Below are 27,440 nucleotides of genomic sequence, written 5' to 3' on the forward strand. Positions count from 1 at the left end.
AATTTAGAACTTGCTTCTTACATATTCAGAATTGTCTGTATACACGTTTTGGACTAGCAAACATCCCTATTTACATAATTTATTTACATCTCACTTTTAAAAAATTGGGGCTTATGCGAAGACAGCAATTCTAAAACCTATTTGGAAGTAAATCTAATAAAATTTAATAGGACTTACTTTTGAGATGAGATGCACAGAACTGTTCTATAGGGCTCTATAAAAATATTTGGTTACACTAATTAAGGGAAGTGGAAATTCTAAAATGTTTATACAAAATTTGAAACATAGTTAATCTGACTTTTTTATTTCCTTAACTCATCCTAAAACAGCTATTGAAATCTAGCACAAAAACTAAGTGTTAAGGAGTGCAGATCTAGGTGTTAAGTCTACATTTAAAAGTCACATAAAATCACCGCTGTTCCCAAGAGACAGCATCTTTTACAAATAGATTAGAGAACCATTTTTTAGTTTGAAAAAACAAACAAACAAACAACCACTGTTGATACAGTACTTGCCATTTTGATCACACTGGGCTTATTAAAGTCTCTATGCTAGATGTTTACAACTGTAAAAGGAACTACCCAAACCTACGTCTCTTGCATAAACGAAACAAGAGTGTGAATAAGCGAATGTCTTCAAATGGAAAAAAGTGAAGAGTGAATCTTTGTCAAACATTTGCAGCCTTGATGTTTATTTCCACCTCTAAAATTATCAAGTAGAAAAACCAGCAACATTCCTCTAGGATTACAAAATAAAGCATCTTCTGTCCCTCCAGCTCCTCTGTACTTGCTTGTCAATTAAGCAAATGGGTATTTGTAGCACTTCAAGGCTGAGTTTAGCACCACAAAAGATTGCCAAAACTGGTTTTGACAAAAGCAAACAATATGTGCAATAATACAACCAGGTTTTATTTTTTTTAAACTTCTTATCCCCACTCCCTCTTACTATGTAGAGTTCAGAGGGAATTTAAAGATCTGTTGTAAACATAACTACCCGCTCTCCCTGCTTCATAAGTGTACAAAGTAAAGGAGAGCAGATTTGTGACAGGTTTCTCTGTGCTAGTAGATGCAAAACTATTTACAAGTCTACAATCTATACAGTTATTGTACAAATTTGCATTTGAAAGATGAGAAAAGGAGAAGAAAATCAATTGAAATAAAAATTAAAGCAACTTCGGTTGTTTTCTTCAGGGGATGACAAAAAAAAATCTTCACACAGCAACTTCACTGCGCAAGTGGGAGATTGGGGTGGAGGACAAGGGTGAAGGTACCTAAGTGCACTGAATTCTGGAATATAACTGGGAAAAGATGGATGGTATAAATATGGGCACAGTTAGAGTAATGGGAGAGGGTACTATGTAACAAAAACCAGCACACTGCATTTTATTCATATGATTTTGTTTACAAACATAGACACTGCCAATGCTCAAATTCCTTGTCTCATTTATTTTTCTTTGAAGACGACATCTCCTGTTTATTGGCATAATGCTGCTGCAGAACTTACAAAATCCTGAATCACCATCATATGTAACCAGATGAAAATCTGGCTACATTTCATGCTCCAAAGGTAGTGTCAAATCCTCATACAAAGCCAACTGATGAACATACATATGGTAAAGATCCTATGTGCCTCTGAAACGAGACAAATTCACAGCAGAAGGGTCCAAAATAACTGGCCCAATCACAATGGAGCAAAGAGAATTACAGGAGAAATTCAGCCTGAAGTAAGTGCCTCCTCCCACAACTTGAGTCCCCAATTGTTCAAGAAGGCTGGATGCACCGAAGCCTGAACTCAAGTAGCGTTGACAACACCACTTAATGAAGACAGACTTGAGCTTCCCCAAATGCAATGTGCTGAAGATAGGCTGACAGGGATGTGCAATGCCAGACCAATCCAAGCTGAATGCTGCCCACCACAAAAAAATTCTGCTGTTGGCAGTTTTACAGTTTATTTATGAATGCACCTCCTGAAATTGGAAGGCATGGAAGTCAGTATCTGCATGGCATTTTGGTTCTGAATGACATCTGTTAACCATGAGCTCTCCACCATGATTGCACGGGCTTATTGTTGTGAAAGTAATGACAAAAGGGAAGGAAGCTACCATATGTAGACCTCCAGATGGCTTTCCAAATAGCTTGGGAGAAAAAAAAATCACTCACAGTGCTTTGAATTGAACCTCTGAATAAATCTTCTTTTCTGTCTACCCAGTACAAAAACCAAAGGCCAATATAAATGAAGGTGGCTGTGCAATCCTGGGCAGAAAGCATTTGTTGAAGCTAAAAACAGCAGCCTGATATGATTGATTCTGTGATCCATTTGCAAGGCAAAGATGACAGCAGTGAAGAGAAAGGACTCAGTCCAGCAGTGGAGAATGCATGGTTAACAGACACTGGAAAAGCCAGGTGAGTGGTATTTACTCAGTAGTCATCCAAAGTCTCTATTTCTCCCATATTGAGCCGTTCTGATGAAGCATTGACTGAGAAACCTGAAAAACACAGATCCAAGTTTACAATTTATCAGTTCACAGATGAATCATGTTTCATACTTGCCAATTGACATCTAATTAAACAACCATACAAAATTATAGATCATAGTTAAGAAAAAAAACTTTCTAGTATATCAGTTCAGTACTTTTAAAACATTGATTCATTTAATAAAAGTATTATTGAAGAATTTTCTTGATAATCACATATTTCATTTAAAAAATACATGCCCACTATCTATTGTTTTTAGGAATCTAACAAATCAACAAGATGGAGCATATGAAATTTAAATGCACAGATATGTACATAAAACTTTAGCAGCTGTTTTCTTGCATACATCTGATTGTAGAACTAATAAAATAATCTGTGTAGCAAACTCTGGGGACTAAAGGGGTGTTGACTGATAAATAAAACTGCAATCCCAAGAGGAGAAAAAATAGTTATCACCAACTCTTTTATCTTAGTTTCTATGTTCTCTGTGGGTCTCCATTTATTTAACATACCATATTAAATTTCTGGATAATTTTAGGTCAGTTGCTCTCCCTAAGCTCTAGGAAGGGGGAAGCAGCAAACTACTTCCAAAAAGCTTTGCCAAGAAAACTGCAGGGATTAGTCCAGGGATTAGCTGTCAGAAGTTAAGGCTGACTGGAAGGCACACCAATGTTACAAATTAATTATAATTTGAAGGTTCTAAAACTCACCTAACAAGCTTGGATCTGCGCGAACCATTTTTTGTTTCTTCTTCTTTTTGCCACTCTGCACTGCTTCAAAACTGGACTGCTGATTGTTGCTCTGATTAGTTTGAAAGACAGTATGCAAAGAACTATGGTTCATCCCCCATACAGAATCCTGGAAATAAAGGACATATTTTAAGATAAAAATTAAGTTTTTATGTACTTGCCTAAGAAGCATTTCCCCTATTGTAGGAATGTATCAGAAGATATTTTCATACACTATCAGTTACCTGATAGACATTTTCCATATGTTCATTTCCTTTTTATCTACATACAGTTTTAAGAAAAGCTTCAAGATGAATAGTTTCTATATTAATACATCCATGCTCAAATACGCTCTCCTTTTCAGGAACAATTCCACATCTATCTGATGCATTTTTCTCTGCCCGAGTAATATCTACTTCTGACTTGGAAATATTTCCCCAAAACAGAAATATGAACCTGCTGCTGCCGTTGTTGGTTGGCTTTTTGTTTGGCACGGCGCTCAAGAAACTGCTTGGCAAATTCCTTGGCTTCAGGGGTGTCCCCAAGATAAGCTCTGATGTAATCATGAACCTCATAAGGAGATTCCACTTCTTTCAGGAAAGAAACAAATGTGGGAACTAGAACAAGAAGAGAGATTCAATTGTGAGAACTCTGTAAAGAATGTTAAGGAAAGCAATGCAATGCAATGGACAAGAGCTTTCCAGTACGAACTATTTGATAAACGTCTTTAGAAACTTTATGTAAAACAAAATTATTTCTGCTTGAATAAAAAAACAAAAAATGTTTCCTATCGTCACTGAATTACTTGCTAATGAAAACAACAGACTATTTCTACTTCATTTAATTTTCAGCAATGCAGAAAGTCCTGTGCTAAGATCTACAATTCAAAAATATAAGCGGTATTATGCAACACAATTTATATATCCACGCACTTATATATTTATATATTGGGCAATGAGTATTGGATCTCCTGTAATTTTCTCATATTTATTTATACTACAAAACAGTATCATGGATTTTGAATGCAACTATGATATAATTCCTTGTAATATGTGGTAGCATGCATGGTATATATTGTAAGATGCTTGTACCTTTTACTACTGCTTACCATCCAAGTTGTTAGCTGAGTTGAGTGCATGAAGCATTTGTTCACACCACTGAGTGAATCCATCCTGAGGTTTATTAACTCCCTGAAACAATTTCAATAACTTTTCTTCTTCTTCTACCTTCTTGTTATGCCTGCTTGTAACATCTATAGATTTACTGGGACAAAGAAAAACACTATCACTGCAGAGTATAAAGAAGGGATGTAGGTTGCCAGGAACAGGATAGGAAGTATGTAACTCTAGAAACCAGAAAACTCTAGCAATCTATCAATTATATTTAAAAAAATCATATGGGTGTACAATAAGGTATAATCTTAATAGATGCAGCTAGCTGGACTTACTATCTATCCATTTACTTCTACTCATACTTACTTGACTCCATAATAGGCTGGATTAACCTGCCCTACCTGTTCAATGACTACCTTCCATCTTTCTATCCTGAAAAACATGTGTCACAGGGAGATGGTCACAGCAGAAGTCTTGCCCTGTGTAAATCATCCTGGATATTTCTGGACCTAACATATATGATAGAGTAGGTTGTAAGCCACCCAAGGTTCAGTATTAAGATGGGTGGCTATACAAAGGCAGGCAGGCAGGCAGGCAGGCAGGCAGGCAGGCAGGCAGGCAGGCAGGCAGGCAGGCAGGCAGGCAGGCAGGCAGGCAGGCAGGCAGGCAAGGCCTTGCTAAAAACCAGGAAAATGTGAATTCTAGTCCCATCTTACTCATGAAAGCCATGAGGAAGGCTGTGGACCAGTACTCTCTCTTAGCCCAACTCATCTGACAGGGTTGGTTGTTGTTGTTGGAGGGGGTGGGGGGATAGAATGAGGAAGGAGTATAAGGGATGTTCTCTGCCTTGAGTTATTTGTAAACATAATACAGGTAGGATCAATAAATATTTATTTAAAAGCCAGACTTAGCTTTTGGAAATGCATAAATGACTCCTTGTTCTTCTTAAGACAAAGCTGGATAGCTCACTGCATGTAATGGCCTTTTACCATACCTAATGCTTTCCCCAGTTATTTATACCGGCTAACCTAAAATATGATGAAATAAACAATCCTGGTTGTGCTGTGGTTTGATAGAAAACTTTCGTCCACTGAGCCATTTTTAAGAAATGCCGCAAGCTTTGGCACTGTCGAACAGAAGAAAGAAAAATTCAACCACACACATTCTTACCTGATGCTAGCATTGTTCTTGTTTTTATTAGTTGCATTACGAGGGCCCACTTCTTTGATTGCATCATCCCAGAATCCCATGTTTGAATTTTTTGTATCAGCATTACTCCAAATACTACTGACAAGATCTGATGCCCACTGGCTGCTAGGATTTGTGCTTAAAGAGCCCCATACCGAATTGCCAATGCTGGTATGCCGATTTGAATGTTGCTGGGGAACAAAAAGGATGAAGTATTTAAATCTGCCTTGACTTCAATGAGAAATTATAAACATTAAAATGTAGGAGCTGCTCACTGTAGTGCTGCGGGGTCTGCTCTGCTGCTGCGGCTGCTGGTGTTGCTGCTGCGGCTGCTGCTGCTGGTGTTGCTGCTTCTGCATCTGCCTTGCCTCTTCCTGCTGTATCTCCAAGAGAGATTTTGTAGTGCCGGCAGACTTGGCAACATTTCCCCAACCAGACAGCTTCTGTTGCTGTTGCTGCTGCTGCTGCTGGAGAGCTTTCACTAGTTCACGCTGTTGACGCCTTTGCTAGAAGATAGTAAGTGCAAAACTTGATTGCAAAACATCACAGGAGTGCCCTCTAGTAGCCACACTCATATTAGCAAGCAACAGTGGATTTTTCAGAAGCAGAAAGAAGTGAGTAGAATCATGTAATGTCTTTCCCAATGCAGATCCCAGGCTTAAGGAAACAAGTTCCGAAGTTCTTGCTCAGCAGATACCCAAAACTGTTTATTGTTTGGAAACTATAACATTTACCTCTTCTCGAAGTTGTTTCTCTCTCTCTTCTTCAAGCTTTTGGATTTCTGCTAATGATAATGTTGCTTGTGACTGACAAGCTCTTGAACTGGATTGCTGACCCCATGTTGAAGAAGAAGGGAGCTAGGAAGAGATATACACAGAAAAACCAATTAACGGAGACAAGAAATACATCAAAAAATGAGATAAAGAATAAAGAAAGGGTAACAACAAGACTACAGGTATTAACTTAACCACAATTTGATTATTGCTCTCTTATACTGTACAATTGCTATCTTTTTCTGTATGACACCCAAGCTTGTAGCTCAGTAAAAATTTCATATTGCCGACAAAGAGAAATAGTTTCTACAGCAGTAAGGTTCAGACTAAAGGTTGAGGCAGAGAACTGTGAAAAATAAATGGATTTTATTGAACTTAAATATCCCATGTAAAAGAACAGGAAACAGCTAAAACAGTTGAAGAACCAGTAATTCAGAAGGGGGAATTAAAAAAGATGTATTAACAAAAGCAAGACCATGAGACAGAGCATTTGGGCAAACTTTTTATCTAGAATGATTAAATGTGGTGTGCCATACAGGGCAGCCTTGAAAAACAGGGGGGGGGGGGGGGGGGGGGGGGGGGAAGAGCCAGTATAGTATAATGCATAAAATACAACATTGCTTATTATACACAAATAACTTACGCCCAGTTGTTGAGTGATCATTCAAAATTACAGTGGCACTAAATGAAGGGACTTATGATTGGTCCGCAAGATTACAGCTATTGCAGTGCCTCACCATCACATGATCAAAATTAAGGCAATTAGCAGTCTGCATCACTTAACAACCACAGGGATACTTTAACTCCCCTGACTCACCTACCTATCCCTGGCATTTATATCCTTTTGACCCTCTGTACTCCATGGTCCCTGTCCTGACCCTTCACAAGGCATCTGCTAGCTGCACGAGATTTTCTTTCCCAGATTGCGCATAGTGGCTTCCTCATGAGACGTGAGGTAGATCAACTCACGTGGTCAGCAGCTGCTTTAGGAAGGGGCAGGATGGATGCACCTCGTCAGCTGCAGGACCAGATTTTGAAGGTCAGTTGGGTTGGCAGGGGACTGGTAGTACAGGGTAGACAAGCACGGCTGGAACTGGGGCACTTCCTGGGATGTTGAGGCTTTGGGGATATTGTTGTTGGAGCTTCCTGGGATTAGACAGTATTGCACTATCCTGCTTCCAGGTGCAAGACAGGGCAGCCAAAATGGCAGAGATGGGGGGGGAGGGGAATAAATAGTTGGGGAGAGTTGAAGGGGAAGCAACAGAAGAATCAAGGTTTGAGGCTGGGAGGGATCAAACCTGGAATAGTTTAGATTGGGATGGGTTCTCACCTAACAACCACTGAAATTGCTTAACAGCAGCAGTGGGGAATGTCAAGTTTGCTGTTACTAAGCGATGTAGTCAGATGACATCGCATGTTATGATCGCATTGCTTAGCAATGGAAATTCTGGACCTAACTGTGGTCATAAGTCATGGAATACCTGTATTTGTTCTGCTGGAGTTGTAGATTTCTCCACCCATCAAGGGTAGTAGAGATTCAGAAAAGAATTACAATCTGTCTTTAAAATAATCACATTCTGTAAATTATATGTTTGCATCTTTTGCGTGAACTATTCAGTTTCAGCTTCTTGTAAAAAAAAATATATGGTGGTATTAAAACCCAATGTTGTGAACACCAAAAATATTGCACAAGTAGTCTTTGCTTAATGACCCAAATAAGGGCCAGAATTTCCATTGCTAAGTGAAGTGGTCATTAAGTGAAACATATGACCGCACTGCTTAGCAATAGCTGCTCCAATTGTTCCTGCTTCTGGTCATTAGACAAGGCTGTTGTTAGACAAGGAACTCAGATTTCTCTTAGCCTGCACAAATTACCAGTTCTGTCCTACTACCTTCTCCTCCTCCAGGCCTGGTGAGCTCTCTTTGGCAGATGAGATTCTGCTGTACTGCCAAGCTTGCCTCTCATTCAATCCCTCCCATCTGTCTATCTCCACTGCATTTCTAATTTTTTAGCTGCCCTCACTCCACATCCCACCCGCAGTTGACCTTCTGTGTCTTCCTCCTCCTGCTGATACTGCAGAAGGCTTTGCTAAGGGCCAGCAGTTGCCTCAGCTGACAAGGTCTTATGAACAGCAGGAGGAGGAAGATGGCAAAGGCCAGCTGGGGGTTGCAGTCAAATGCAGGGTGCTACGCAAGGCAAAGGGCCAAGAGCTGGATCAGCTGGGTGCGCTCTGTCAGTAGGCAGGAGGAAGAAGAGGATAAAGGTTAGTTGGAGTAGCAAAGGGCAGAGCAGCGGGAATGGCAGAGGAGGGGGGTAGGTAAACAGGCGGGGGGAGCTGAAGCACACGCTATGGTTGCAAATGTAGGCAAGCTGCCAAATGTCTGAATTTTGATCAAATGGCTGTGGAGAGGCTGCCATAGCTAACTTCTAAAGTGCCATTGTAACTAAGCTCACTAAAGGAATGGTCATTAAACCAAGACTACCTGTTCCCTCTCATAGTTCTAGACTTAGAACTAACATGTGGTACTTGACAAATTTAAAAATTTTTGTTTAGGGAGTAAAGAAATAATACTATGGGTTTCCTTTGGAGCTCAAAAGAGGGCTTATTCTCTGTCTACTGGAAACACTGAATGGCAAACACGCTGCTCATTGAAATACGAGATATATTTATTCTGATCTGAAGTTAAAACCGGCAACAATTGTACAGGTTTTGCAGAATTAACAGGATGAATCTCTAGTCTCGTTATGAGCATAATTCATATTCATTTGCTAACAAGACAAAAGTTACACTGAGAAGAATTGGTACCTTCATCTGCGCGAGTTGCTGCTGCTGCTGTTGCTGCTGCAATCGACGCAAAGCTTCCTGTTGCTGCTGCCTCAGCCTCATAATTTCCTTCTGGCGTTGGAGTTCCAGCTCTTTCCGCTTCCGTTCTTCCTCTTCTTGCCGCTGCTGAGCTGCTTCTTCTTCCATGCGCAGTCGGTTTTCTTCTACCTGACGCTTGGCCTCTTCTTCACGTGCCCATTTGGCAGCCTCCTCTTCCTTTCCAGGTCAGAAAAAAAAGCAAATCCTCTAAATTTCTAGATTAAAATGTTTACTTTCAAAGCAATTCTACAGACATGTAGATATTCTCTGCTTTAAATAATGCAACTTGCTCCAAAACATAACTATTGGGTAGAATAGAACTAATTTCAAATAATTCAACTAAACGGTCCTCAAAAATGCATTACACCCTAGTGTATTTATATATTAGTTATATAACTTCATCCATCTATCCCCAACTGGGTGACTTAAATGCAAAAACAGATACAACTTCTGAAAAAAAAACAGATAAACAAAAAGTAAACATGATAGTACATGTAACAGGAAAAAAAGAAACACACTCAAAGTAAACAAAAACTGCACACCAAACACAACACTACCCCAGTGTTGGGAAAACAGGTTTTCAAAGTTCATTTAAAAGCTTCTTCAGTTGAGGTAGTTTCTTCATTTATCAATTTTGAATTGCTAAAATTCTTGTGTTTAATCAATAACAATCTCTTTTCTGTGTCATCTATAATGACCTGTTAAAAATATAATAATTACTCGGGAGGAAAAATGCAATATCTATTGCCATGAAGGCAGCAGAGATTATCAGGTCTACTCATTCTGAACAGATCAGCATCTTTCTCTTCACCTGTTTCCGAAGCAACTCTTCTCGCTGCCGTCTTTCCTCTTCTTCTCTTCTCCTTTCTTCCAACCTTCTAAGTGCTTCTTCCTGTTGTTGCCGTTCCTCTTCCTCTCGCTGCCTCCTTAGTGCAATTTCTTGTTCCCGTTGTCGCCTGAGAGCTTCCTCCTTACACAAAAAGAAAAGTTAGACTGCACCATTAGTACCTACCCGAAAATACAACATGTCCTGATAAGGCCATGCCACATTTTTCTGGTGGGCAAAAATATAAGCTCTCCCCCGCAAATAAGACCTGGACAACCCCCCCACCTCCGACCAGGCAGAGTGCTGCTCATCAACCCAGCGGTATCCCGAAGGTGCCAAGCTGCGGGAACCGGGTGTGTGTGTGTGTGTGTGTGTGTGTGTTAAAGGTGATCGCTTTGCTTGGTGCCTTCGGGATACCACTAGGTTGGTGAGCGGCACTGTGCCCAGCTGAAGAGGGGGATTGCCGGGCGGCTGCTCTCTTGCAAGCGGGCTCCCAAAGAGCTGGGCACGGCAGCCACCCGGCAAACCCTTTTTCCAGCCGTGCAGAGCGCCATTCACTGACTTAGGGGTATTGCCAAGCCGCGAGAGTGCTTGTTCGCTGTTGCCTGGTTCCCGTGGCTTGGCGCCTTCGAAATGCCAGTGATTGGCACTCTGCACCGCTGGCAGTGGCTGCTCTGTATGTATGCTTTATGGTTGTGGGCTAGCTGTCGGCAGAATGTACAACCATAGAGCATATGCCCAGAGCTGCCACTGCTGGAAGACTCGGTTTGGAAGCTGCCGAAAAAGCCATGCTGAGATGGCGGTGGTGGCACCAGGGGTGCCCTGGCTCTGCAGGGAGAGCTGGGCCAGGGTATCGTGAGGCTGGGAGGTGCACGAGAGAGAGAAAGGAACATCCGCTCACGCAACCCCCCTCTCCAGCCATGCAGAGCGCCATTCACTGGCATTTTGAAGGCGCCAAGCTGCGGGAGCCGGGCGGTGGAGAACAGGCGCTCACGCGGCTTGGCAATACCCCTAGGTCAGTGAATGGCGTTGTGTCTGGCTGGAAAGGGGGTTTGCCGGGTGGCTGCTCGTGAGCGTGCAATAGAGCAGCCGCCCGGCAACCCCAAAACAATAAACCCTCCCCTCATAATAAGGCCCAAGCTATATTTTGTGTGTAAAAAGAAAATAAGACTTATTGCCTTATTTTCGGGGAAACGCGGCAGTGAGACTATGTAGCCATGTCTCTCTATTTGTAACATAATCATCCTTAATGATGATTATATACTTGAAAGTATAAGACATCCTCCTAATCTAGTTGCTCATAGTGAAATCTGAAGTGAGAAATCTTGACTACTAAAAAGCTGGTAGCATCCTGAAAAAAATGTGTTGTTATACATCTTTTATTGATTGGATAAAGGGTGGGCTTGGAGCATCAAGGACCCCACACATTTATTCAGCTTCATTTCTTTTTAGCCCCCTAAAGGTTATTTGTGCATTCTTTATTTAAAATCCACAAGCAACATGAGGAGGTAAAATTACTATTCAAAAATTATTTTTTCTTGTAAATTAGTATACATAATTCGTATACGGGCACTATCTGCCCACTCTGATGCCTCACTGCCCTAGAGTGTGGTGCATATTCTGCTGGTTGTTTTCTTGCTGGACAAAATGTTTCAACAAGAAAGCTCCTGGGCTCCTTCCAAATGAAGCACTCTGGATGGAGGAACTGATGAATAGAAGTACAGTGTGTTTTCTTTGACCATTGCTGTTCATGTCGTTGAAGCATTTTAAAAAAAAATTAAGCTAGCAAATTTTATTGGCAACATCTGAAATCTCTGTCTACCTTTTGGAAAGAGAAAACCTTGTAACTAACAAGTAATTATTACATGCAGAGTATAAATAAACAGACTACAATATTTATTTTTCAGGAAATTATGTTATAGTTTTAAAAATACAAACAGAAGATAATTGGAATGTTGGTTAAATTATTGCTTTTAAATATTTGGATGTTTTCCCATTTAATACTTATTTCTCCTTTTTTGAAACTATAGAAATAGCATTTAGATTTATATATCCCCCATGGTGCTTTATAGCACTCTCTGGGTGGTTTACAAGGTCAGCATTCTTTGCATATTGCTCCCAACAATCTGGGATCTCATTTTACCAACTTCCAAAGGATGGCAGGTTGAGTCAATCTTGAGCCCTGTCAGGATCAAACTCCATGCTATGGGCAGAGTTTTGTTGCAATACTACACTTGAGTACTGCGCTAGTATGAAACATATTTTTATTTATTTGATTTCTATAGCCACCTATCTCAACAAGTGACTCTTAAGTGGCATAACCATAAAAATAATTAAAATCATACAAATAAATATATACGGCTGCTGAGTAAAGTTACCACCATAGATGTATGGATGTTAGTATGGTCAAGAAATGAGGCACCTAATACACGTCTGGGGACATTGTTAGGTCACCCCGGCCTTATGAAAGCCACATTTGTGGTCATCGTAATTCTGAAGACAGGATGCACAAGAGGGCAGGGGCTATAGCAGAGAAGACACACTTGCTGGTGCTTGCAAGCCAATTCTGTCTACTTCATCAAAGTCAGGTAAATCTACAAAATCATGCTTCAGGCAGTTCAATCAATCTTGCCCAGTCAGGTTCAATTCTGAGTGAATCTGAACATCTTTATCTGACAGACAGTTACAATATTCTTCAGAGCAGTCCTGAAGATGTTCCTATGGCTTTACTGATATAAGGTAGAAAAGTGTAAGAATAAAATTAAATTCTACAATGTTTCTTTCTTACACACATGCACGATACTGGAAAAATGGCATCTTTTTTAAACATGGCAATAATAATAATTTAACATATTTGAATTGTCACCTGCTTCCTACGAGCTAACTCTTCTTCTTCTCTTCTTTTTCTTTCTTCCTCTTGTCTCCTAATTAGTTCTTCCTGTTGCCTCCGGAGCTCCTCCTGCCTCTTACGCTCTTCTTCTTCTCTTTTGGCCCTTAATTCAGCTTCCCTCCGTTCCTGCTCTAGCTAAAATTTAAGAGCAATACTAGAAATATGACAATAGAATTATCTCTATAAATAACTGCATGATTCTTGCTAGTATATGGTTTTGCCTTAGCACCCTTCCCTACAAGTATAGTAGTGAATGCCTTCCCAGTATTTTGTCTTCACAATGTGCTAAAACAGTATCTGCTCCAGAATTAACTATTCTTTATTTAATGTCCAACCAAGAAAACAAACAGATCATCGAACAAATCAACGCAGAGTTCTCGTTCAAGGAACAATTGACCAAGTTCAAATTATCCTACTTTGGACACATAATGTGACGATCTAATTCTCCCATAAAAGCTCTGATTCTGGGAAAGGTGGAAAGAAAGAGAAGACAACCAGAACAAGGTGGATGTGGTTATCAATGCACCACTGAAAGAGCTGAAGGACCACGTTAGGATAGAGTGTCATGGAGAAAATCTATCTTTGTGATTACTAAGAGTCAATCCCAATTTGATAGCACATAATCAACCAATTGTAAAATATTGCACTCTATTTATGGCAAATAGCATCTGCCACATCACAGTAAACTGCTATAAAAAGATAAATTAGAGGTTGAAGTAAAAACAATTTCACCCCATATAATAAAATATACACTGCTCCTTACCTTTGCAACTTTGGCCTTTTCAAGCTGCTGTAACTGTTCTAAAGCTGGTCCCTGAGCTGCAGTATCGATTGGGAGATCCCAGACACTACTTCCTTCCCAGACTTCAAAGCAAACAGAGAAAAAATAGAGACTGCAGATGTGTAATGTATATAACACAAGTCTATTAAAAATAACAAATATTTAAATTGGGAATAAGCCTAAATTAGTACCAGTAGTAGTACATTCTCTAGTCAATTAATTGAATTTACAGTTCATAGCTTTGGCAAATTCTTATATTAGAAACCTTTTTTTGTTCCTAAGAATTGTAGTCCCATGTAGTCTAAAGATATGGGAAATAAAATCCAGCTGGATTTCTCAAAGAAAAAATGTAGAAAGGGGTTATTGTTGAGAAGGATGCTGAGACAATGGTATAAATCAATCAGTAACAATAAAAATGCAGAAGAAATCATATCAAAAAAAATATTTAGAAAGCATTTTATATTAAAAGAGACATATTAAGGCCAATAAGCTGAACAGCTGATTCAGTAACATTCCCTTCCTTACTTTAAATTATTTAAGGTCTTATGTATATAAATCTAAGACAGCATTATGTTAACTACCATATTTTTCAGAATATAAGACGCATCGGAGTATAAGATGCACCAAGATTTTGAAGAGGTAAATTTTTTTAAAAAAAAATTTGCCCTCCCCGAGCACTCTGCAGGCTTCCCAAACCCTCTAAAAACTGAGGCATGCAGAGAGTTTGGGAGGCCTGCGAAGTGCTTCTGGGAGCCAGGGAGGGCAAAAACGTAATGTGTGGGGGCTTGATCACCCTAAAGGGTAAGGCTTTTATCAATCTCAAATCCGCTTTTCTCTACTCCTCCCCAGGGCGGGACTAAACATATCTCTCTGCACTTTATTTTTCCCCTCTTCCCTCTGACTGGTGACCATGCAGAGCTGCTTGGCCCAAGGAGCAGCAGTCGGCTCACTTCTTCTCTTCAGTGAGGAGAGAAAGACACGTGGGGGCTGCTAAACCGCCACTGATGTGCTCGACCGGGAATGGCCTATTGGGCGAGGGGGGATTGGGAATCCCTTTAATTTGGATTAATGGTGGATTAATTTGGATTAATCTTCGTGGTGGTCCCTGAGCCACAAAAGGGAAGCCCAAAGAGACGACCTGGCAAGATTGCCTCCTTGAACAATTGGGCTTGTTCACAGCCCTCTTCGCAACCCCACTTCCTTAATCTTGGTGCAAAAGCAGGTGCCAGGCTCTCAGTACTATATCTCTTTGCTGCATGCCAAGTCCGGGCAGATTGGAGGTGGGGGTGGAGGAAGAGAAGAGGAACAGATTGGGAAGTTAAAAACCTGGAATGGGGTACAATCAAGCTCCTGAGATCACTTCAGTGCCACCCCAAAACGCTGTTACGGCGATCTCTACCGCCTGGAACTGCCCAAGAAGGGGCAGGTGAAGTGGACTCTGCAGAGATCACTGTAACAGCATTTTTGGGTGGCAGCACAATGATCCAAAGCCAAAGCTTTGAATCAAGCTTGATTGAACCCCACTCCAGATTTTTAACTTCCCAATCTAGCATCCAGAGAAATCTAGCATCTCTGAGGCACCTCTCCTGTGCGGAAGAGGAGGAGGGCAGCATATACAAAAGCCTCTGAGTAACTGGGAAAGAAAGCAGTGCTTTTCGGGCGGCGGTTTTTGGCAGGTTCCAAACGTGGCTTTCTTTCAAAGCTTGATTCAAAGCCTTTTTTGAACACTTGAGCTAAGCCTCCTTTGTGCTTCCTGAGCTGTGGGAAGCGGCTTCCAAGCAATGCCCTCAGGGCGATGACGTTGCGAGCGGAGAAGGCTCAACCCCCTTAGGAGCCACCAAGCCCTTGCTGGCCTTCTGACACCTGTGAGGATCGTGGAGGAAAGCATTTTCAGGTGGCAGATCCCCTCCCTGATTCCAAAAACAGTGCGTGCGGAAGGTAGTGCCACCTGAAAGCTCTTTCTTCCATGATCCTCACGTTTCAGGTGGTGGATCTGGCCAGGGGAAAAGAGAAGGTGCATCAGTGGTGGGAGGAGCTTCAGCGGGTGTCAGAGGAGCAGCAAGCATTTGATGGCTCCTGAGGGGGCCTTCAAAAGGCTTTCAATGCAATTCCCTGGCCTGCTTCGGGAATCAGTCTCCATGTGGCAGTGAGGATCCTCGCTGCCTGGAACCACCCGAAAATCTGACGCGCGGACCAGGTGGGCGGGGCTACATTTGGAGTATAAGACACACCCAGATTTTCACCCTCTTTTGGGGGGTAAAAATGTGCGTCTTATACTCTGTAAGTATTTTACTCAGTAAAATATGTAAGTAACTTCTAAGAGCACAGAATATCTCAGTAACAATTATCGTTTATTATATCCAAATCCCACAAATCATTGGTTCATAACTGCTTAAAATTCTGGTGCAGATCATGGCTTGCTATGAATTTCAAGCCACAGCTTTGGAACATATTACTTATAATGTCACTGAAACTTTGGTTTTATAAATAACTTTAATATTCAATCTAAATGCAGCCAATATAAACACATTCAAAAACTGTTTCCTACCAGTAGTTTGTGGAGCAGTTGATTGAAGTTCCCAAATTGAACTAGTGTCTGACATTGATCTTGTTACAGGTGGCACCATGTTCTGTTCAACTTTTCTATAACATAAAGACTGAGAGTAAACACACTCTCTCAAGACAAAGATTATCATGTTTTAATACATTTGTTTTCTTTCCTTCCAGAAAGCCAGTTTTAAGGTAGTATTGTACTTCTCTGTATTTTCCAAGCTTGAACAAAATCTAGAAGTTTCATAAAAATGTTGAATACTATCAGCTGGAAATTAAGTACAAAGTCTGCATTATTGAAAATAAATATATTGCAGGAAGATAAAAATTAATAAATATGATATAAATGGTCCTCCAAATCCCAGATTTCTTGTACAGATTTCTAGTCAGGTAATCCTCAACTTACGACCAGCCACTTAGTGAAAGTCAAAAAGACACTGAAAATGGGACTTAACAACAGTTTAGTGATTACAATTTATTGGTTTACTTTTGGTGAACAATGAATTTGCTTAACAGCAGCGTTTGCTTAACAACCAGCATAAAAAAAGTTTATAAAATCAGATCCAGTCATATGGTGACCTGCTTTATAACCATCATAGCTATAATTGCAGGTTTAATTACAGAAATAACTTGAGGACTACCTGTAAGACTTTCAAGAAGAATCTTGAAAGTACATGTTACTCTGTGATTTAATTCTGCAGAGGCTTCAGTGGAATGAGGACATGATATTCAGGAAGATCCCTTATCACAGCCCTCCAAACACCAGAATATGAACTTGTGAGAGAAAAGGAATCCCATGAAATTCTACCCATCCCATTCAGTGGACAAAATTCTCTGCTTGATCAATAAGCATTCCTTCAATTATATGATACATTGGTAATATACAATGTAAATAATGTAGAGCACGAATGAGACAGATGGTTGCATGCAAATAAAGAGATGTATTTGTCAGAGAAAACACATCAGTGGCCTTGGAACCGGCATATTTACCTCATTTTAAGTGCCTGGAATTGTTGCAAAAGGAGAGCCAGCTGCTGCTGCTGCTGAGATGAGACAGCTGCTTTTTGATGTTGTGCCATCACCTGTGCATATTGTTGTCTTCAAAAGGAAATGCAAAAAAGTCATTCTGACTTACAAAATCATTTTTTAAACTTCATTAATACATGCACATATAACACACACACATCTGATTCTGGAAACACACAATAGTCTGACTATATGTATACATAAGCTACAGAAGCTAGTATCTTTACATCTTCCCTTTGCAGCCCTTAGAGCAGTGTTTCTCAACCTTGGCAGCTTTAAGTCCTGTGGATTTCAATTTCTAGAATTCCCCAGCCAGCTGTGCTGGCTGGGGGATTCTGGGAGTTGAAGTCCACGGGACTTAAAGTCGCCAAGCTTGAGAAACACTGCCTTAGAGAATCAAGAAAATCCTGATATATGCTATGGTGTATTGGGATGGAAGTCACGTTAACTGGTACCTTAAAACAAAAAATACTAAATTAATGGTAAGACTAATATCAGATCACAGAACTATATTGTTTTGAAATATTCTGATGTTTCCTTTTATTGTGTCTTTATTCCATTTCTTTATCATCATCTTTATATTTCACTTTCTGAAAAGATATACTTAAAAGAAGAAAACATTTAAATTATTACAAAAGTTCAATATGACTCTCCTCTATGTTAGTTACCTATTTTTAAAAATTTGTATTATGTATAACATATTACACTGTATTCTTCAATGTAAATAAAGTTTTTAAAAATGAGGTCTATGTCCTATGAATTGCGATTCTCAATTTTTCTAATAAAATAAGAGCAAAATGTGTACTTTGAAAAAGACTAACAATAAATAAGCTTACAAAAAATTACAAATTGATGTGGACGAATAGATAGATATTTAACAGATATGACTCCAGACCTCTAACAGCAGAACTAATAGCAGAAAAAAACTTAGTGGTCCATTGAACCTACCCTTTGAGTTTGTTTTTTGTTTTCTTTTTAATTAATCTATCCATTATTTTTAATTATTATTTTTATATTTTATTCAATTTTATTTTAAATTGTTGGATGATGGACACATGTGTATCCAAAACACATTTAAACTCAGTTACTGATGACTGCTAGAAATTGGTTCCAAGCTTCCACTTCTTTTTCTGTGAAGTAATATTTTCTTACATCACTTTTGAACTTCCCTCCTGTTTTGAACTTCCCTCATGTTCTTAATTTTTGCTTAATATTGAAAATACTGCCTTCTAGAATCTTATTCATACCCTTAATATATTTAAAGGTTTCAATTATGTCACCCCTTTTCTTCTTTCCTCCACGTTGTACATACTCAGTTCCTCTTGCTCTCCTGATGTCTTTTGTTCTTCAGATCTTGCACCATTTTTATTGCCCATCTCTGGACTCAATCAGTCTTATCAATATCTTTTTAAAAATAAGGTCTACAGAACTGATACAGTATTCCAAATGGGCTTTGACTAAATCCCTACATAGGATTAGAACCTCCTTTTTCCTTCTGGTGATGTATGCAACCCAGAATTGTATTTGCCTTCACAGCTGCATGGCCAGAATGTTTGCTCATTTTGCAATCAGCTGCTATGGGCACACCTAAATTCTTTCCTTCCATTGCTTTGTACCCCCAATATTGTACCCTACCAAAGGATTTCTTTTTCGCTAAATGTAAATGATCTTACATTTTGAAACAGTGAACTGCATTCCACATTTCTGACCAATTTTCCAACAATTGTTTTCTGTGTTACGAATACCCCCAGGAACATCAAATCTATTACACACCTTTGAGTCATCGGCAAAAAACCCATAGACTTTCAATAGACTTACTGTAACAAAAATTGCTGGTACTGGAGATGCTGCATTTGATACATGGCCGTAAATTCCTGTTGTCTAGTCAGACGTTCTTGGTCCAACTCACCCTGAGGGTGTAAACAAATCAGTTACCAGACTTGGAGGAAACTGTACCACTTGTTTGATCACATGATCAATGATCAATCGTTCAGTGACCATTCAAAGTTGCAACAACTCTGAATGGATAGCGTATCTGACTGGTCCCTAAAACTATGGCCTTTGCAGCATCTCGTCTGCAGAGGGACTTGTTGTGGCTCAGTAGGAGCCTTTGGAGCTGCTATCAGACTCTGACACAGAAAGCTCCTGTGAGTGGTTTCAGGATGCTCACAGGAGAAGAGAACAAGCAGCTGTGGCTCGTTAAGGATCTCCTCCTGCGGATAAAAGACTGATGGTGCCACGCCCTAGTTGCAGAAGTCAACGTTCGTTCTCCGTTCGTGTGTAACCATTGAGAAAAGCATTTGGATAAGTGTTTTGATTTATGTAATTTTGTTTGGTATTAGTTTGAGTGAAGACTTTTTGCCAGAGCCTTTTATCTGTGTTTATTTTGGGCTCGCAGCCAGCTTGAGCCGGGACTGATAAAGACATTCCTTTGCAAGCTTCATTTGGCTTTCGTTTCTGAACGAACAAGGTGGGGGTCAGAATAGGGACTTAAATTCTCTTCCCTCACTTATCTCTTCTCATCTCAGCCCTTTTAGCCTCCCTGCAGAGTGGCTATTCTCGATGGCAGCAGACCCTGAAGTAGAAGCCTGGGGTCTTCAGCGATCTCAGTTGGCCTCCACTGATCTATTTCAGCACCACTACCATCAAACAGTGCCAACTCCAACCACACCATGGTCAGCCAGCCCAGCACCACAATGTAAAGACCCAACTGCTTCTGCCGCCCTGCTATGCCCAACTGACTCTCCTACTGCTGATGAGATGTACCTAGCCTGGGCCTATGCAAAGCAGCTGCCAATCATGTCAGGCATTTTCCCCCCAAGTCCATTTGCATCATTATTACAATGCTTCAGAAAGCATTACGAGAAAGCTGCATCCGCTGTTCTCGCAAAGCTTCAGAAAGCCTTCAGAAAGCTTCAGAAACATTACAAGAATGCTGCAAGAGAATTGAGAAGAAGGCCTGGCACAGTCAGCAGCTGCCTTGTATAGGGCCAGACCAGGCACACCTCATCAGTAGGAGGAATATGGCCAAGGTCAGCTGAGTGTGGCAGGACCTGCAAAGCACAGGGCAGTGGGGTGGCTAGGATGTTGTGCTGTAGTGGTTGCCATGGCATGGAGATTGAGTTGGTATGCCTCAGCAGTGGCAGGGGAGCTGGTGCTGAAGTAGAAGCCCAATGGGTGGGCTACTAAGATTGCTGAAGGGTATGGGCTTCTATTTGAGCCCCAGCACCACTATTGCCAAGAACGACCACTGTTTGTGGCAGCCAAAAGGGCAGATTTTTTTGGGGGGGGGGGGGGGGCGGGGCAGAGAAATAGTCAGATGAGAAGAGTTCAAGAAGAGGCTATCCCTTGCCTTACAGGCACTAAAATAGCAATAGAAATTCTCATCCAATTACTGTTGTGACCTGAGAACTATCTGTATTACGTATTTCATGGAGAAGGAAGGCTCAGCATTAGTTCATTTTCTGTGTATATATGTGCCACATGTAAAATGATAAAGACATTCACAGATAAACAAAACAACAGTTCTACAATGGCAACTAAAATTCTGCAAGTAGAACTCAATTGTGTACGATATATATTAAGCAATGTAAATAAATATGCAAATATATTTGCTATGATATCTGATTTAGATTAATGCAATGCTCTTTAATTGGGCTTAATCTTGAACAGCATTCTCTAAAATCTGGTGGCTAAGTTGTTCACTAATTCACACTTTACTGGAAATACGCTTTCTCTTATCAAGAGCTGCTAATTTGTTTTTGGGCACAAGCCACTTTTCTCAAACATTTGCTCATTTCAAAAGATCTGCTTCAGATGGACTTTTTGAATGTTTAAAGTAAGGTTACACTGGTAGGAATAGAAGAAAGATATTTTCTGTTGTGGCACAACTGTTGAACTTTTCCATTAATTGCATGGATTTACTTTATTTTCAAATGAATTGTTAAAGCAATTTGTTTTTATGAGATATATGGGATTGTTTTACTAAACAATTTCTCTTTTTAAAAATATTGCTGCATGTGAAAAAACAAAGTTTCCTGTATAAGTTTACTCAGCAATACTTTTTGAACCCATAGCCAATTCAGCAATACTTCTATAAAAAATAGGAATATAAAATAAATATAAGATTAGTTTATTCAATGAAAAGTAGAAGAAAATGTAAATTATACCATAGTATTGCCAAGAAATAGTCACATAGTCACCAGAAATGATCTGGTAAAGTGACATATCTGAGCCCAGATACGCTGCATTTGCCAAAATTATCCCTATATCCCCTTCCTGTAAATTGACAAGGGCCATCATAGCTCATAAAGCTAGGAACACTGTAAAAATCTCAATGTTAAGGGTTCAATTTCCAGCACAGGCATCTGAATCACATAAGATCTAATACCAACTGTAATCATTGTGAGTATCTTATAAGTTTAGATAAGGATAAAATCATATGTTGCCTTGTGTTTTTCAGGTAATGTGTAAATCCATAAGAACATATACTGAAATAGTCTCTCCTCTATGGTGTGCAATCAATCTCTAGTATGAGGGCATGCTATAAGGGATCATTCTAGTTGGAGAGCTCAAATAAGAATGATATATATCATTCATTGATATCCATGGTAAAGTAATACCTGAAGCAATTTTACTTAAAAGCTTATTGAAAATAAGCTTTTGAATTTGAATTTCATTGAAAATCAATGAAAATGAAAGCTAACTCTGCCTTAATAGTAAGTACTATGCATACAACTCTCTTGTTCCACACGAGGCTTTTCGCACCTCTCTCTTAAAAATAAACATGGAAAATTGAGGCAGTCTCCCTAAAGTTCACTATAGTACAAAAACATATAAATAAATTCCTACAATTGTCTTGTCATGTCTAATTGTTTTAATTCAGTATATGAATTTACCATATGCAGAGGTGATGCTGGCCCTGGAGTGAAAGGGACCCTGCCCCATATTTTCATGATGTCTCCAAGGGGCTGGAAGCTGTCATCACATGCTCTTTTCACCAATAACGACATTGTAAAGTATCCAGCTTGGAACCACTCTGTCATCTCCTGATTACTGAATGGACCTGTAAAATTACCCGCCAAATATATACAAAGTTGAAATCCACAGAAATAAGCGAGAAAGCATACAATCAATGTCGCACGAACAATCACAGACGCATGTAAATTTATTAGGGATCATTTTAAATATTTTACCTATTTATTTATTGTTGCCCTTGAGTCAGTTTTGACTCATGATGATTTTCTGGACTACAAGTAATCTTTGACTTACAAATAATTACTTAATGACCATTCAAAGTCCTGACATATCAAGCTGGAGGGTGGGAGGAGAGAACATACTTATGATCTGGATTTCATGGTCACATATTCCATCATCATGTGACCGCATTTCAAATGCTTGGCCACTTATGTAATTACATTTTATGACAGTTTTGCCAAAAACCAGCATTTACTTCCTGTTTTCAGCAAAACTACTCTTATTGAACTATTAGTTCATGTAACTGTAGTGTTTGCTGAACAACCACAGTGACTTTCTTAATAGTCACCACAAAAACGATCATAAAATTAGATTGGTCATGTGAGTGATCCGCTTTATGACTATAACGAGTTATGACTGTGATAGTCAGGCTTCATTATGGTTGTAACTCACGGATTACCCGAGTCTCTGCAATTTTTTGGCAAGGATTTTTCAGAATTAGTTTGCTATTGCCTACTGAGAAAGATATATATACAATATATGTATATATATTCTTATCATGACTTTTCTTCAAGGAGCTAAGTAATATACATTGTGGTATATCAAAATGCATGACTAATCCAATGTAATCTCCTAAATAGTATTGACTGAATGAAGTTTTAAATCAGATTCTCCATAGACCTCTTCTGACATTCTAATCACTACAATTACATTGGCTTTCAGAAATGGCTAGACATGCCACATTTGGTGACATGTTTAACAGTATAGCTGATAATCTTCCCAACGGAAATTCTGTCTGTCCATCCATCCATCCTGTATGTGATTTCTCTCGTTTGTAACAAAACAAAATGAAACAAAAAAACCAAACCAAACCAAATTTTAAAAAGCCAAACCCCAAAAACCCACCCCAACCCAAAACACTTACCCTGAATTTCTCCTTGAGGATCTTTGTAGAACCATTTTTGCATGGACTCATGGTGTAGTGGTATTGACGTACCCTTTCCTCTCTGCTCTTGAAGTTTGGCTGCTAATCTTTCATCATCCAAGGCACTATCTTGCAAATATGCCACCATTTTTTCTGCTTGCTATAATTAAAAGAGAATTTGCTATGAAGAATATAGCTGGTAAGCAATCACTGAAACATAGTGAAAATACATATGTAATTAATATGGTTGGGAGTAGAAAAGAAAAAAAGCTGTTTAAAATCCTTAAGACTGGTCTTACATTGCACATCATTATATATGTTAGGATGCTCAATGAAAACCGATCAAATAATCAATGAAATCAACAAATTTGCATTAATTTGTTGCATTAATTCAAACTGCATTAAAAGGCAGTTTGAAAGAATGTTGTTTGTTAGTCAATACAACACTGATTTAGCAGACAACAATAAGTGTGCATTAGAACTTGAATGTGAACTACTTATTAAATTAAGTTTACTGTAAATCACAAATCAGTGAAAAGAACTTTGAGGTCACTAGCATCAAGAGAGACCGTCAATTACATGAATTCACATTTGGTCACACAACGGTTCTATTTACAACCAAGTAACTAGGTGATCTTCAGGGTGGTCTCTATAAGTCCCAAATATGACTTAAGGTAAGTGAAGAAAGGCCTACTGAGCCCTCATCCACTCAATATCAGAAATTGGATCAAGGAAAGGTGGGCTCACAGCTACTACAAATGCAAACTTCTATGAGAGAAGATGAAAGGATTGATATTCATTATTTTGACATCAGTGTGGGGTAAACTAGAGAAATCAGGGACTAGAAGAAATATTATTGGGTAGATGCAGACCAAGTCTCTCATGATTCACTACATCTGCAGATTGTTTTTTAAGGAATACTTTCCACTGGAGCATAAAATGAAGAAATGCCAAAAGGTATCACTTTGAAAATTCAAAGTGAATACCAAAGTGTATAAACTTGATAGTGAAGAGACCATGTTTAATATGATCTCCAAACAAACTGTTTAGCTACTAAGACGTTCTTATGGAAGACTACCAAGAAAAAAGAGAAGACACAACTATCTGAGGCATAAGGGAAGATTGAGGTGCTGGGGCTAGATTGAATGGCAAAATGCAAATCTACTGTGTGGTATCATCTACTAATAAAGCAGAGGAAGGTATAATACAGCACTATAGGATTATGAAACTAGCAAATTATAGATCAATAAATGAAAACTGTTTATTTTCAAGCAAGACACTTCCAGGAAGTAATTAAAATACAGATGAAGAATCACTATAGATCTGACGTCCCTTTCCTTTTTGTCAGAGTGGTGAGATCACTCCATTTTATGTAGCACCAAGTGTAGATACTTTTTAAAGTCTATTAAAATGGCATCAATCACAACTGTTATAAATAACAAAATCATATTGATCTCCCCAATTCTCCCCAACTTTCTGAGTTAGCAAAACCTCCCTTTTTCTAACTCTGCTATTCTTCTCATATTGCCTAAATTAATGAAAGTAGGATAATAGTTTAATACTTTATTTATTCTAAAATATTTTAGTTCTAGATCAAGACTTCATTGTATAATATTTCATTTTTGCTTTGCCTGTTTGAAATCTATACTTGTTTTTATCTGCTAAGTGCTGGCATTTCATTATTTTTCTATCAGAAGTCCTGGGTGGGTACAGGAGCCAGAGGGAAGTGGGAAACAAGGAAGTATTGTACACTTCCCATCTTCACTTGTGCTGCACCACCTACAGGTTTATGGGAAGAGTAATTGAAAGATGCGCTTGCACTGAAACAGCCACAACTTCCCCAAATTTCATTGCCATGGGATCATTCTGTAAGTTAGCTCATTTGAGTTACTATGGTTTGATATTTGTTGTCCTTACATCTTCCATTTTCACCCAACTGAACGTTACAAACAGACAGATATGAAAGTTTTAGGGGTTTTTGATAGCTGTACAATACAATAGCAGAGTTGGAAGGGACCTTGGAGGTCTTCTAGTCCAACCCCCTGCCTAGGCAGGAAACCCTACCCCATTCCAGACAAATGGCTATCCAACATCTTCTTAAAGACTTCCAGTGTTGGGGCATTCACAACTTCTGGAGGCAAGCTGTTCCACTGATTAATTGTTCTAACTGCCAGGAAATTTCTCCTCAGTTCTAAGTTGCTTCTCTCCTTGATTAGTTTCCACACATTGCTTCTTGTTCTACCCTCAGGTACCTTGGAGAATAGTTTGACTCCCTCTTCTTTGTGACAACCCCTGAGATATTGGAACACTGCTATCATGTCTCCCCTAGTCCTTCTTTCTCTTAAACTAGACATACCCAGTTCCTGCAACCGTTCTTCAAGTTTTAGTCTCCAATCCCTTAATCATCTTTGTTGCTCTTCTCTGCACTCTTTCTAGAGTCTCCACACATCTTTTCTACATCATGGTGACCAAAACTGAATGTATTCCAAGTGTGGCCTTACCAAGGCATTATAAAGTGGTATTAACACTTCACGTAATCTTGATTCTATCCCTCTGTTTATGCAGCCTAGAACTGTGTTGGCCTTTTTGGCAGCTGCTGCACACTGCTGGATCTTATTTAAATGGTTGTCCACTAGGACTCCAAGATCCCTTTCACAGTTACTACTGTTGAGCAAGGTACCATCTATATTGTACCTGTGCTGTATCCAAGAGAAGTACAAATTAACTGAAAAAGTAATAATTTACAGATGTTTTTACCTGTTCTAAATGTTTGAGGCCCTCTTCATCATCAGGGTCAGTAAGAGCATTTCCCATACCAGGAGCAGCCATAACTGATGCTTGAACACACCTTAAGGCCGAATTTGGACTAGAATCTGAAGAAGGGATAGTGGAAACTGCTTCTGAAGGAATTTGTGGCAAAGACTGGACAGTAGAAGGAGAGTCTAGAAGGATGAAAACAACAGATACAAAATTATTTTGGGTAGTATGACATAATTCATCAGAAATAACATTCTCTTTTCTATCATCTTTATATCTGCTTCCCATATGTGCAATTTATTTTTAAAGAAAGTAACAGGAAAAAATGCCCTTTGAGCTTCCAGCCCTTAACATTCTCTAGCTAGCTTTCATGATACTGACTGAATAACATATTCAAACCCCACTTTTAGAGTAAAAACTTATAAAATAAATATATTATACTACTGATAGGCCGTAAGCAATCTGCAAGCCAAATCTGGTTCATAATTACTATTTGTTTAGAAGAGCCATGAAAACCTGGCTCTTAACCCCGGGCTTCGGTGATGGAGAGTGAGATGCCTGGCTTCATTGCACTTGCAATTTTTTTTTATCTTTTAATGATTTCAATTTCTTTGATTATGATCTATTCAGGACCACTGAGATTTGGATGACATATATGTTTAATATATGATGGTTGATTGCACAGCCAGTCAAATGTGGAGACTGGATTTAGCATTTTTGTCCAGCTATCCAGTGTTTCCCAAAGACTTGGGTTAATTGCTATTATTATTCCTAGACTCACCATCCACCTAAGTCCTTGTTTAAAACATACTCTCTCTTTACAGATGACTTTGAGGGACAGGGCAATCTTCTCAAGCGATAAAGCTATCACCAAATACAGTGTATTAATACATCTATAAAATATGCATTAACCAGCCTATTTTTTAAAAAAAAATTCATATTTTTTGTAGCACGTCATGAAATATACCGTATTTATCGGCGTATAACACGCACCGGCGTATAACACGCACCCCCCATTTTAACACAAAAATTTGAGTAAAAAATTTTTTCATTAAAAATAAATGACTTGGAAGCTCGGAACTTAATGTTGGATTAAAATTTATAACATTAGAACATGAATTATAACATTAACTCCTCTTAAAAGGCAAATATGAAATGAAAAAACACCTCTTTGAGCAAAAAAACTTAATCAGAATCACTGCTTTTTGGAAAACCAAAAACCTCTTCCTCATCTTCACTCTCTCCCTCTTTTTTCCCTTCCTTCCCCCTTCCTCTTGCCTATCAACTTCATCCTCTTTGTCTTTCTGCTCTTTCCCTCTCTTCCCCTTTTCTTCCTACCTCCTTCCTTCT

The 27,440-nt window shown here is 39.2% G+C and overlaps 1 protein-coding gene across 1 annotated transcript in view; it reads right to left on the reverse strand.

The window, feature by feature from the left end:
• Window positions 1-887: 887 nt before the first annotated feature.
• GIGYF2 (GRB10 interacting GYF protein 2) overlaps window positions 888-27,440 on the reverse strand; it is a 98,571-nt gene continuing 72,018 nt past the window's right edge. The window contains exons 12-28 of the mRNA XM_032225223.1: window positions 26,091-26,275; window positions 23,334-23,493; window positions 22,111-22,277; window positions 19,031-19,122; window positions 17,177-17,284; window positions 16,185-16,279; window positions 13,619-13,719; window positions 12,832-12,990; window positions 9,951-10,109; window positions 9,083-9,316; window positions 6,237-6,359; window positions 5,778-6,008; window positions 5,485-5,693; window positions 4,311-4,465; window positions 3,659-3,819; window positions 3,185-3,332; window positions 888-2,485 (exon numbers count right to left, since the gene is read on the reverse strand). Coding sequence (XP_032081114.1) covers window positions 2,418-2,485; window positions 3,185-3,332; window positions 3,659-3,819; window positions 4,311-4,465; window positions 5,485-5,693; window positions 5,778-6,008; window positions 6,237-6,359; window positions 9,083-9,316; window positions 9,951-10,109; window positions 12,832-12,990; window positions 13,619-13,719; window positions 16,185-16,279; window positions 17,177-17,284; window positions 19,031-19,122; window positions 22,111-22,277; window positions 23,334-23,493; window positions 26,091-26,275 — 2,555 coding nt within the window. The 3' untranslated portion in view covers window positions 888-2,417. The remainder of the gene's footprint in view (window positions 2,486-3,184; window positions 3,333-3,658; window positions 3,820-4,310; window positions 4,466-5,484; window positions 5,694-5,777; window positions 6,009-6,236; window positions 6,360-9,082; window positions 9,317-9,950; window positions 10,110-12,831; window positions 12,991-13,618; window positions 13,720-16,184; window positions 16,280-17,176; window positions 17,285-19,030; window positions 19,123-22,110; window positions 22,278-23,333; window positions 23,494-26,090; window positions 26,276-27,440) is intronic.

The sequence above is a fragment of the Thamnophis elegans genome, chromosome 10 (genome assembly GCF_009769535.1).
Source record: "Thamnophis elegans isolate rThaEle1 chromosome 10, rThaEle1.pri, whole genome shotgun sequence".
Classification (NCBI taxonomy): domain Eukaryota; kingdom Metazoa; phylum Chordata; class Lepidosauria; order Squamata; family Colubridae; genus Thamnophis; species Thamnophis elegans.